General features: G+C 36.5%; 1 protein-coding gene across 13 annotated transcripts in view; it reads left to right on the top strand.

Moving 5' to 3' along the window:
- Window positions 1-11,155, top strand: part of LOC118222197 (rho guanine nucleotide exchange factor 9) — a 77,032-nt gene extending 65,877 nt beyond the window's left edge. For 7 of the 13 annotated variants that reach the window (XM_035407581.1, XM_035407583.1, XM_035407592.1 and 4 more), the window contains 4 exons: window positions 1,946-2,189; window positions 2,626-2,694; window positions 3,826-3,876; window positions 6,554-11,155. In XM_035407581.1, coding sequence (XP_035263472.1) covers window positions 1,946-2,189; window positions 2,626-2,694; window positions 3,826-3,876; window positions 6,554-6,732 — 543 coding nt within the window. In that variant the 3' untranslated portion in view covers window positions 6,733-11,155. Of the gene's footprint in view, window positions 1-1,945; window positions 2,190-2,625; window positions 2,718-3,825; window positions 3,894-6,553 lie in introns of all 13 variants that reach the window. The other 6 variants (XR_004764244.1, XM_035407586.1, XM_035407587.1 and 3 more) reach the window with 6 other exon arrangements.
- The last annotated feature ends 2,492 nt before the right edge of the window (window positions 11,156-13,647 follow it).

Genomic DNA, 13,647 nt, shown 5'->3' with positions numbered 1-13,647 from the left:
CATGAAAAATCCAGGGCAGAACTAAAGAGTGTATAACAGATAACATAATAATAATAATAATAATAATAATAATAATAATAATAATAATAATTCTTATTATTATAAAACTTGGCATGTCTTAATCAGGTCCCCAATGCATTGGGCAATTTTTTGCCAGTTAATGTCTGTTGGACATCCTTAATTATTTACCGCACAAGTCTTTGTTCTTCAGTTTGTTTCTGACTTAGCAGCGGCAGTGGTATAATGAGCACCCCGCAGTCTTTTAAACAAGGCTGTTTGTTCCTCTCTTTCGTCTTCCTCTTATTCCTATTGCTGCGTGATCAGCAAGGAGAGATGCCGGGTCTCCTGTGCACTTTTTAGAAACAGCTGCTCCACTGCTTTGACTAGAGGAGTGTGCTCATGTAAATAACATTATATAAGCTTGCCTGGCTGCCTAGGTGCTGTTAATGGGGAAACACGGAGTCTCTCTACGCGCATGATGGTTATGGAAATGAAAACTGCTCATATGGTCCTTCTGAAACTGAGAGCTCTTACCATTACATAACATTTCTTGGAATGGTAATCTTTTGACCCATTCATTTTTAATGTGTGTGTGTAATTCACTGTATTAAATGGTTACCTACAGTATAGTACATTATCCAACCAAATATAATAATGATATTTCTGTTTTATAGTAATAATTATGAATTAGATAAATAAAGATTTTATTTGTTTTTGTTTTTGCATTCATATTGGTTTATTCTTTTGCAGCCAAAATGCACTGACCAAAAAAAAAAAAAAAAACATACCAAGTGTGTGGACAAAGTTTGACAAGAAATTTTGATGGGCTCTTTATTTTTGTCACGGTGCATCATGATTGGTTTAATTACTCTACAAGCACATCTGTTTGAAGCTCCTCATTTTCTCATGCATAAATTTAAGATATCTGAACAGTTTTCCCATAAGCATCCAGTGCCATGCAACAATGTGCCTGATTAAAAAAAAATTAATTAAGGAGATGACTACTGCAGTCTTGTCAGTAGACTTCAGTTTGATAATTGGCCTAAACTAATATTCTGTCTTTTGCATTTTAATCTCATGCAATGAACAAGTTTGGGACTTTTAATATAGATTATGGCAGGCATTCCTGTCTCTGATAATTCTGGTAAGTATCTGAGTGGAAGTGAGGTGATTATGTGATTATGACTGAGGGTTGAATTTAATCTGAATGATAATATAATTGCCGCCAATCATTGGCTTTGAATGCTCTATTTCTTTTCTCCATTACTTGTTTTTTAAAAGCCGTAGCATAGGCTGCTGGGTGGCTCATCACTTTAAAACACTGTTCTAGTGCATGGTGTCAAATCCAGACCATGCCAGTGCCTATTGTAGCCAGTGGCCCTGCAGGGGACTCATGCCTGTGTGGTAAGAGGTTGACCCCATGCGCTTCAGAGGAGAGACCATTTTATATTCATCTGTGCTGCCCCAAAGTGATAATGCAGGCTACTGGAATGAGTGCTGATATACTGTATAAGATTAAAAAGCTTTAGGACATTTTAGGACTGGACTTTTTTTTTTAAAGGTAACTGAAATTAATCACAAATCATTAAAAACATATTTTCATTAATGAAGTGGACAAAAAATATTTGGAAAAAATGTAGTTGTAAAGTAGAATGGGAAAGAGAATCTGTTGCAATATCATTTACTGTATTCTGAAGAATGGTGATTTTTGATGTCTCTAGAATGGTTTATTTTGAGTATTGTGTGAGATATGATTAATTGGGTAGGACAGTATGAGGCAAATGCCATCTATCTGTTCAGAACCCAAGGGCACAATAGACCATTTGAACACAAATCAGCACATTTAAAGAGAAGGAGAAGTACAGGCTCAGGTGATAGCGATGCAGTCTCGCTCAGTTTAACATGTTGGTGTTAACATTAACATGGTTGGTGTTTCCACCCGCAGGACTTGATACGCAGAGACATCCTGTACTACAAGGGCCGCATCGACATGGACCGGTACGAGGTGGTCGATGCAGACGAGGGCCGGGACGAGGACTTCAACGTCAGCGTGAAAAATGCATTCAAGCTGCAAAACAAGGACACGGAGGAGGTGCACCTCTTCCTCGCCAAGAAGCTTGAGGAAAAGATTCGGTGGCTCAGAGCTTTTCATGAAGAGCGCAAGATGGTGCACGAAGATGAAAAAATAGGTAAGCGAGCCATGGCCTGCTTTCCTTCACACACACTACATCCATGTAGTTGCACTGAACGTAGTGTCACAAACCAAAACCTGAACAGAGCTGCCATGCTGTCAGCAGCTCTCTGATTTGAACCAAACATTGCATTTTGCTGTTGAGTGCTAAAACCTTTCATTTTAGCTTTACCTATTGTCGAGTTTGTGAAACTTCTCTCAATATTACGGTAACTAACAGATAGTGTGTGAAAGATAATTCGGGAAAGACAAGCATTTTTATTTTCCAAATTGTCTTGAAAGGATAAATACAGTGAAATAATAGCATTTTTTATGTAGCTACCTAGAATAATACTTTCTTTGTTTTGAATGCAGTAGGACATGTTTTGCTTTATCAATATGGAGGTGCAGGTATGCCTTTCGATGTTTTTCACCAGACATTTTTTTCTTTTCAGGCTTTGAAATATCTGAGTACCAGAAGCGGCAGGCTGCCATGACTGTACGGAAAGTGACCAAACAGAAAGGTGAGGCAACAAAGAGACACCAGGTGATCCCCAAAAACTTTCTCTGATCTCACTCAAATTATCGTCTTCAAGTCTCATCACTGCTGTTTCTGTGACAGGGAAAAGGGAGATAGCTCATTTCTTTTCTGCCATCTATTCAGGAGTACAAGTGACTTTAGAGGCATCCAATGTGTCTTTTGAATCACAAATTCCTTTTTGGTGTTTTTGGTGATAACCTTTATTTAAAAAGCATCCAGGGAGCAAATCCACCAGGGTTGTGCTACTTAGAAGACTGTCTCAAAGCTTCTCTTACAACAGTCATGTATCAAGGTAGCTCTTATTTTTGTTTTCTGAAAGAAGCGAACTGTGTGAATCTGTGAGCTTGGAAATGCTGTGACAACCTCTTTTAAAGCTGTGTGCTGAAGATGGTTTACTGCACTGTACATGCTTGCCGTGTACGACCAAATACACTCCTCAGATTACTGTATATGAGCTTATATTATTTTTTGTTTTAAAACGAGTATAAGCTTACAGTATATACAGTAACCCAGACATGTTAGACATGTTATATTACAATGCAAACTTACTTCAATTTAACATTTTATTATTATTTCATTTTAGAGAATTACTGAAGATTATGAGAATTTTAAAAAGGCCTAGGGTGCCATTCTCCTCTTCATACAGTTGAGCACTCGGGTGACATTCCAGCCCATTAACAGTATGCTTTTCATCTTAACATTTAAATCAATGAAACAGCAATGAAAAGACTGAAGGACCTCACGGACCTGTTTATTCGTAAAGAATGCAATGTTGGCCTGCAGCATGTTCTGTTTCAATGACGTTTAAAAAGACTTGTAAAGTGGGGAAAAGGGCCTTGCTCCCATCTGTGGTATTTCCTTGTGTTTTCCATTTTCTTTCATCTTATATTGTTAATGGAAAGCAAGGTGTAATAATAGAAATTGTAATAGTAATAGCAATGCTTATACAATGAATCTCTAACACTGTTGTGTTGTTTGTTTCATGACTGCTGATGTGGTGTCTGATTCCACTCTGCTGGAATGTCTGTTAGGGCAGTTTGTTATTATTATGAAATATGTGTTTAATTATTTATATATGGGCAACACAAGGTGAAGTATTCTTTTAAATTTTCAGATTCGTTTGTAGATATCATCTTGAGAAAGATGGACAATTTATATGGACATGGTATGAAAATTATAAAGGTATATTTTTTAGAGCATTAAGTAGAGTATAAATTACTCTATAAGATGCCATGGCAGCTGTTGACAGGGCAATTTTCATTGCCAGAGTAGAGCCTGCTCTTAATCAGTGATTTCTGTCTGAAAGAAGTATAAACCCATGGATACTGTTTAGCTCAGAGAAAAAAAAGCCAAAACATCACTGTAATGTTGTTGGTTCAATCATTATAACATTTGAGTTAATGTACTTTGATATGACTTATGCACATGTGTAATATAAAATCTAAATGGAAAATGTAAATGGAGGAATTGTGGAAACAATCAATGTGGAAATAATATGATCAAGAAATGTAATAAAATCTAAAATCAAAGGAATGCTGTATTTACCAAGATGCCATGGCAACTTTTGTCATATATTTTTTTATTCCAGCTTTTTAATTATCAAAATTTCTGTTCTTCTGAACTGTTATTGGCTTTAGTGCAGTGTTGATTTCCAAACAATCTAGGAATACAGTAATTTACCACAAAAAATCTGGAGTCTTAAAATCTGCCCTCTTGTGCCATTACTGTATCTAAGGGGGTGATTCAATCCAGCCGCAAAGCATTTGGTCATATTTGTATGACTCGATGCAATTTGCCGGGACCTCGTTGTGCTTTGCATGTGTCAGTGCAATTCAGTCTTAAGGTTTTGAAGCCTTCTTACCGCAGCCATGCGCAGATATCTCACCATGCATGTGTCCAAATACAGGTAGGCTGCACCCCTACTTAACTAATGACATGGAAAATCCTAACCCCCGGTCATCATCCTAAAACCCTACCTTTGTATTACTTTTAAAATGCTCATCTTTCAATGGCTCCATCAAGATTAAGACTCTGTTCTTGTTTCAAGAAAATAAATAAATATTTTAATTGTGTGTAGTAGTATTTTACACATACAATTTTTTTCAGTTGGCCACATGTTAATGTAAAACAACAAAATCATCAAATTGAGGTTTCCTTGAGATATAGTTTGGTTCAGTTATAGAATTATATTGATCCCTTTTTCATTGGGAACGATACCTGCAAAATGTACTATATAACTTATCCAGTTCAGATGAATGAAAGTTTCCACAGTACAATTATTATTGTAAAAATAAATGTGAACAATAACAGTAGACACTGTTCGGATCACTCTCAGAATGATCTTTAGAACACATCTTCATTGATAAAACATTTCCTGCAGATTACTCCTCCTTCTTATTCTTAGCTAGGAAATAAAATTGTATTATTTATAAAGTCCAAAGATTATGTGAAAAACTGAAAGATAAAATTGTCATGGGACACAAAAGGAATGGTTGTGTGATGGAAAAACCTATCCATTGTACTGTACGAAGTTTCCAATGAAGGACATGTTCGTAGAAATGCGTAACTAGAGGCGGTGTCCAGCTAAGTAAAGCAGCAGATAACTAGAAAGCTTGCTATCATTCCTGTTGTTTTATTTTTTCAAACAGTACTTATTCAACTTTATAACTAAGCTGTGAGGTAAGTTATGCACATGTATATTGCTCTCATTTAGTTTATAACATCCCTTTTGCTTGTAGCATATTACTTATTGATTCAACTCCACTCTCTTGCTTACCACCACAAGAAGATAAGATATATCTGAAGTGATGAAAGAAAGAAAGTCTTTTGGTGATGCAATGTCAGTGAAAGTTTTTGACAAGTTTACGGTCTGCAGTATTGGTAGTGCAATTAATTGGTTCATGTTAGGTAGTAGTACCTGTAGTGTAGTACCTATCAAGGAGCCTAAATTTAGATCCTTGAGCTGGGTACAGCATGATTTTGGCAATAGAATTTTTTAAAAGAGCCTGCAATCTTTGTTTTGGGGTATGGTGTGGTACGGTGCACTAATAGAAAGTGCTATTTCTGTTTGAGCTCAGCAGTGCAGACTGGTTAGCAAAGTCTGTACTACAGCAAGCTACAGAGGGTCATACATGAATCTTTTTCTGCTGGGTCAATTCCCTTGCTAGTAGCTTGAGTGGTGTGTACAATAATTATATGTTCTCCAGGACAGGGCTTTAGCAAAACATTAATTGTAAAAAGTGTCATTATCTTGCTAGGTTATGACCGCCATTAATGCAGTTGTCAGTAAGCTCATATACATTTACCTTTGCTGTCAGATGAATGCCCCATGTAGTAATTGTAAATCTACACAAATCTGAGATTCAAATAGACAACTGTTCCTAACTAATTTCCCCAAATTTTTCACTGCGTCTGCAGTTCTTGATTGACTTAAGAGCTTGGGTTTTTGCAAGCTCACATGACTGGATTGCATTGCGACCTTCATTTTAGCATTGTTGATGTCCTAACTTGTGCACTGAGGGAGGATAAAATCACCCCTTGAGAAGACCTTTTTTTTCTCTATGGTTTAAAAAAACTGTTGACATTTAAATGTAGCGATGTGTGCATCGTACCTCCGGTGTCCAATGAAAGCTATGGCGTGTGGTCCCGGTGGATACGATGACGATGTGTGTCGTATCAGTTTTCATGTTTGTCCATTTGTTGTGGCATGGGTGGTTTCGTTTTTCTCATTTTGCCCTGAACTAACGGCAGCATTCATTTGGTCTATCCGCCTCCCCCCCCCCCTCCCCCCCTCTTCCCCTGGCTCTTGCTGGTTTCTGTGTGCTTACATCTCTTCTGCCCAGGTGTAGGCCAAAGCAGATCCATGCCCCCTTCATATCCACCTCCCCAGGACCCCATGAACCCAGGACAGTACATGGTACCGGATGGCTCACAATCCCAGGTCTTTGAATTTCATGAGCCCAGGAGGAGCCAGTCTCCTTTCTGGCAGAACTTCAGCAGGTTAACGCCTTTTAAAAAATAGAGGAACTCTAGAGGACATTTTTAGAAAGACCACCTTATTTTTTGAGAAGCACTATATGACAAATGATCTATTAAGACACAAAGAAAAAAAAAAACAAAGAGGAAAAAAGGACCAATGACATTTGGAATGCTGTCAATTTGCAAAATTCCATCTTGCCTGACGGCCAACAATTACTACCACTGTTACTTGTACTACTGCTTCTACAGCAACTACTACTGTATTACTTCTAGTACTACTATTACTACTACTACTACTCCTGCTACTTCTACTACTACAGCTACAGCACCTGATCATTTGATCCTGTACAAAAAGAGAAAGAATTTACATATTTGACCAAATCACCTGCAAATCTCCTGCTTTGTAAAGATTGTGTTATTTTATTGTTTTGGCTTTACCCTCAAACTGGAATTTAACAGTGAGTACCATATTCTTGAGCACAAACTGAGTAAACAAATGCTCTTCAGTGGAAGAAGAAAAAAAACTATAAGTAACTACCATTCACTGGTTGTGCCATAACAGGATCCACCCTGTTTGTTCACTGTGATGTCAGTGGACATGTCAGGTGGTCTCTCTTATCATTGTTCCTGTGCTTTGCACTGTCTGCCAGTGTTACCCTCTGTCAACGAAAGCTGGTTTATCCGGCCAATCATTCAGCAGGGTTTCGACTGGCAAAATTTATATTCCTGTGTTCTCCTGATTGCTGCATGTTTAAGTCTGTTCACCTGCAGTTACATAACATGCCAAGGTATTTTTGTTGGTTGATGGAAGAAATCAGAATCGGTAACTCCAGTTTAATGCTGTTGACAGGGTATTTATTTCTTGTGGACCAGAGTAACTTTTTTGTTGCATGTGTTAAAGTACTTTCAGTTTGAGCAACAATTTTAACTTTTCAGAATATTATTTGTAATCGTTTTCAAATCATATAGCCCAGAAGGGCCCTAAGTGACAGGGTTTATAACCATATTAATTTCAAAATCAGTTGTTAAATCATTTTAGTTATTTTATGGACGTTTGTGTCATAAAACAATCATTGCTATGAAAAGGCAGTTACATTAATGGTGCTCACCAAGTGTCATCATTTTATCAACTTGAAAAAAAAAACATATTTCTAAACAAGTACACTGTAATACAGTAAATCCAGAATAACATAACTGATAAATGCACAGGTATCCAAATGAAAGTTCTAGAGCAAAATGTGACGAGAGAAGACCACTGTGTTGTTGGTTCATTGGCTAATAGGGACTTGACCTTGAACTGAATTGAAATGCTGAATTTGTTCTGTGCTGTTGGTGCACAAAAGCCAGCATGCCCTTTGGGGGCAGTTGTCTCTTCTTCCTTAAAGCTCAGCAGTTTGCTTCATTGGCATTTCTACCCCGTGTCCACACCCCATACTCCATAAACAACACCCCATGAAAAATGGCAAGAAGAAATCTGTCAATAGATCTTTTATGTCAATACAGTGCAGATTATCATGTACTTGACCTGCCAAAACTGCAGACAAAGATCATAAAACATGATACTGACTTATTTTCATTAACATGTAACATACTGCAGCATGCACAACCGGTACATAAATTATAACGTAACAATCTCATAAATGAATGTGGACAATTAAAAATATTTTCAGTTTTTACAGGGTCACCGGTATAGAATTACAACTGATATTAAGTCATGTCCCTGCAGAAGTTAGTGTGATAACTTACAGCGCTAATTCATAAGTATAGCATCCTTAGAGGTTGGTTGAAATTCATCATTTCAAATCATTTCAAAAAGGTAGAAAGCATATGGAAACATACTAAGTTTCTAGGTTTGTGAGTGTGTATCATGACTCCCTCCATATCCCATGAGAAGTTTTTTCAATCCTGATGCTCTTGAAAGCATTCTCAAAGCAGGGTGTGTCTGATGTGATTGCACTGGGTTTTGCTCATAGCGAATGGAAACCTCAGGTTTAGATTTGAACATTGCTGCATGCTATCAGATTCCAGATTTAAAGACATACATGCCATCTAACAGTGCCTTCTAGCATTTTACTAGTGATGTTTAATTGAATTATCGAGACAGTAATAAACACGTTTCACATTTGCTCTCTGCACATTGACTCTGTCTACACAGTTCAATGCCCAGTGTTAGTTCAACTCTTACAGAGAACATGTGAGTCCAGTTGGGACCATATGCACTCTGTAAGAGTTGATTTAATGCCGAGCATTTACAGTGTACATACATCTTCCTTTGTCACAATCATAATTTATAATTATTCATATTTCAAGACATATGTGAAATCAGATGTGGAGCATTGTGTTTGGGCGATATCACTTTGACAAATACTTGGATAAATTTCTGGCCATCAAAATTCTGGCCATCAATTGTTTAAATAACGCCGCTACACTGCCGTCAAGGATGAATGGGTGACCATTGTGAGACCTGTGTAGTGGGCTTTGTCATTAACTTTGTGCTACGAATTTCCTAAATTATGGGTATTTTTTTCTAAATTAATATTTTGGTTCTTGTGAGCAACTGGCAAACTTATGCTGCTGTTTAAGGAAGGAAAGAAAAGTAACTTGTACTAATTATTTTTTTTCTCACTATCAAGGAATGATTTAGGTTTTGACTGGTAAGTTTCTGAAATGTATTTATTTATCTAAAATGTTTGTTTCTGAGAAACTTGCAGAACCCAACACAATGGAATTTTGTGAAAGTTGCCATGACAGTACTGTTTGAAAGATCCTACACAGAATCCATTTGAGTTTATGTCCAGCAGAAAGACCAGTACACTACAGACTCCTGCCAGAAAATGGGACAGTGGGAAAACTGTATTGACAACCATTATCTTAAACTAGCAGCTACACCATGTACATATTGTAAATATGACAGATCATATATTTAAATATTGGTATTTTAAGTATGAGACAGATATTATTTAAGTTATATGCTAGGTTTTGTTTTCAAGTGGACGCATGTTAATGGCATCAAAGGTTCTGCATGACACAAGAAACTATCAGATTTTATGTTTTCTTAGGTTTTTCAGGAGGGGGATTTCACTTACGTGTTTTCTGTTTATGATTTGAGAAAAAAAAACATGCTCCTGCAAAATGGGTTTCTCAGCTGTTTCCACGAGACTTAAAAAAGGGCATGTTGCTTGTTGCTTTGCACACAGTGCACATCGCTGTCTTTTGATTAGTCTGATGGCCTCTTGTCGTGACCAATCAGAGATAAGTGCTTGTCACATGCAGAGCAAAACAACACACCCCTTTCAATAGCTATGGTTCCACCAGCATGAATTTATGTAACTTTTGAATGTGGCTGTCAACTTCATGAAAACAATCAACCTTAGCCTTTTCACTAAGTTGACAGTTTGGGAAAATAGAAAATTACTGGCTTTTATTACACACTGAAGCAAATGGAAACAGTTGAAATTTGCACAAAACCCACACTGCATCAAGCAGTCAGTCATTTGGAAACACCTTTTTTTTTGCTCTCCAAAGAAAATTAGTTAATGTTCAAATGTATCTTTTAAACTTACACAGCTCATGTTGCAGTTGTATTACAGTAGTCACGCCCTTCAGATTGATGGCTCCACCCTAAATAAAAAAATACAATACTTTTTTCTCAAATCAAAATACAGCCTAAAAAGAAAAATTATATCCCAGATTGTCCTTTTCTTAACACTAAACCCCTCCCTCCAAATAGACACAACATACCCTACCACATGTCAGTCACAGGTAGTTACTAGTGTGTGACAGCTACAATTAATGTTTTCCTTTACAAATGGGGAGGCAACCAGTCTATGTAAATGTGTTGGTGTATTCAGAAGCACTGGGAATATGTTCTGTATTGATGTAAAAAGTGCATTTTATTTGATGAACATCAATTGTAATTAATTGTAATTATCATTGTAATTAAGAGCACTGTATTCTGAATTGTGGTGTCAGTTGGGACATTATAACACAGTCTTCTGTAACACGTACTTATACTTTATACTTAAACTGTGCCACCTACCAGCTGCATAGCTGCTTTTGCACTGTAACAATTCATGGCAGAAGTACAAACAAATAAATGAAAGAGTAGGTTTTACTGGGAAGCAAACACATTTAGTAAGAAGTCATTTCATTTTTGTGTAATACTGTTCCTTTCTTTAATATACAGAATATGTCTTCTGAGTTGTTTGGTTTCTCTTCAGACCTCAGGAGAGCTGAGAGTTCATTCTATGTTTGAAGTCCCTCCCCCTGTCTCTTTCTCCGTTGAGACCCTATTAAATGCACTTTGAATCCGGTGAATGAAATGTGTATTTCTGTTGAAATGTAAACTGGGTTGTTTGACCACCTTGGGGTTTAATGTTCATGTCCATCTTTGTAATTTTCCACTTGACGCTTTATCCCACCACTGTTTCTGAAGAGGGAAAGTCCAATTAAAATGTTTATCTTAATGCAACTTTTATCAGTAGTTTTAATGTGATTGTATAGCCTGGCTGCATTGCCATTCTCGCATCCTTACAATTTTCTCCTAATTATAGTCACACAACAAAATAATAATACTCCAAAATGCCCAGAAGTTGAAACACATGTCCCTTCGGTCTAATTAGAAAAAGCAAGGTTCATTCCATTCCAGTTTGCACACACACACACACACACACACGCAGTCATGCAACAGTATGTTGACCACCTATACTGGTCAAGGTATATCTGACTTAGTTTCTGGAAAAATAAAAAATACCTTTAAATGAACAAAGGTGATGTGATAAGAACATAATTGTTGAAATTGTGAAATTGAAAGAAAATGCTACTCTAACATGGCCCTGGTGTTTACCTATAAATTTGTTCAATGTAATACAAAAGCCATATACCGAATATGGAGAGACATTTTTAGATACAATTTACAGCTGTTAAAAACATATTTCCACTACTTCCTTGCAAGTCACATGGTCCTTTTTTTGTAGCATTGTACATTCAATTGTTTTCTCCAGAAAACCTAGAAAATATATATGTGAATAAATAGATTATTAGCTAGTTTATTTATAATTATCAAAGAATAGCTAATGTCATCTTTAAATCATTAATTTGTCTACTAGAAAATGAAAAATAAATGTGAGCAATTTGTACACAATACACAGTAGCCTTGAAAACAAATTATTAATAATATAGCGAGCTATATTATCGTGCTTGTAATTTCATGTAATTTATTATAAAGTATTTGTTGTTAATGGTATATAATTTCATAACAGTTCACACATTGCACATGATAATTTTTGAAAGCACCCCTCTAAATGGTCATAAAGTCAATTTCCGCAATTTCAAGAGCCATTTGTAAGCTTTGGTACTTGGTACGTAACTGCCCCATTAAAACCTGCTGTCTGCTTGGTGCTGTAATGTTACAGGAAAAAATGTTCTCTATTTTTTGTTTTTTAATTTTAGATATAGAGATTTTGTTACTTGGTGACCTGTTATCAGTGTTGTATACATAAAATCCCCTATATCAAAGGCAATCACCAAGCTAACTGAATAAATTCTATATAATCAAATTGGCTATTTTTCTTTTTCTTGTTTCATGATCATTGGGCAGCTTCACACAAGACAAAATTTTGCAATTAAAGCGACGCAAATAATCTTGGAATGAATAAGGAATAAAATAATTTATCTGCACCACTGTAGATGTAACTGTAGAATAATTCCTTCATTAAACATACCCTAGTATGCATGTTAACACTAAGCAGCAACCGCAGTTTTACTAAAACACAGTTACATCAGTACCACATTACATGCTAATTTTAATCCCTTAATTGTAATAGGATACAATGAACAAAATCATGGGAATTTTCAGTTATTGTGTGTAACATTGACTGTGATGACAAACACATCACCACTTCTTTCTTGCCAATCGCACGATCCTTTCTTTTTCTTAGTACTGTGCATTCAAATTGTTTCTCCACAAAACCAAAGCCCTAGTAAGCATTTAATATGCTGTATAAATGTTTATTTCTCTTGCTCCCTACATCATATTTGAACCAATAATTGCCATATTTGTAACTCTGGAACTCTGATTGTATATTGGAGACATATTCTTCCTGCACACATGTGCCACACTGAATTTTAATAATGTTTCCCAGTTCATGAACTGTACACTAAGATGTACCCCATTTGATATATCTTAATTCAATATTAACTAAAAAAAACATGTGGATATATATCTACTCTGAACACACACAGTGTGTTGGCCGGCTAGTATTCTTAATAATCATGTATTTCCCTTAGTAAAAGTGTTAATGGTGAGATTCCTGATTCTAAAAATAATACACCCTTCAGTCATAACCAGATCATAGTTCTTTCATGTCATATGGCATTCAGTTTGATACATAATTAACTTTGATTAAAACAGTAGTGCATTTTACCTCTGGATACAAGACTCAAAGCTATTTTAAGCTCTGGTGTAATTGTGTTCTTTGTGCAGGTTAATCCTTCTTTTGCTTTCAGAATAAACTCTATGAACTGACTGAATTTATCTACAGACATGTTATGACTCACCATTAGAAAAGTGAGGGTCTATTTTAAAACACTCAGAGGGTCTTTGACTGGTAGGAGAATAAATGAAAGCAAGGAAATGGCCAAGGAAGAAAATGGGACAAATCCAGATGGTGGCTCAGAGAAGTTGTGCGGTGTGGGCTGCCCATCTTCACCTGCAACAGCTGAATGAGCCTGAAATCCATTCTCCCAGAATCCCCCAGTGCAGGAACCAGCCCTGCGGAACGGCAACAGCCCTCCCCTGGGTAAGTGTTTGGGGAGCTGGTGAAAGATTTTGAAATAGAGAACATTAAGCCCTGTGAATGCAGTTCTCTTCTCAATCTCTTGCCACAAGCCAGGTACCTAAATATTCTGCTTTTGTGATGACTCATACAGAGCTTGAATCTGCACATGCAAAGGTTTA

This window comes from Anguilla anguilla, chromosome 3 (genome assembly GCF_013347855.1).
Source record: "Anguilla anguilla isolate fAngAng1 chromosome 3, fAngAng1.pri, whole genome shotgun sequence".
Classification (NCBI taxonomy): domain Eukaryota; kingdom Metazoa; phylum Chordata; class Actinopteri; order Anguilliformes; family Anguillidae; genus Anguilla; species Anguilla anguilla.
This window is presented reverse-complemented; position numbering and strand designations above follow the sequence as displayed.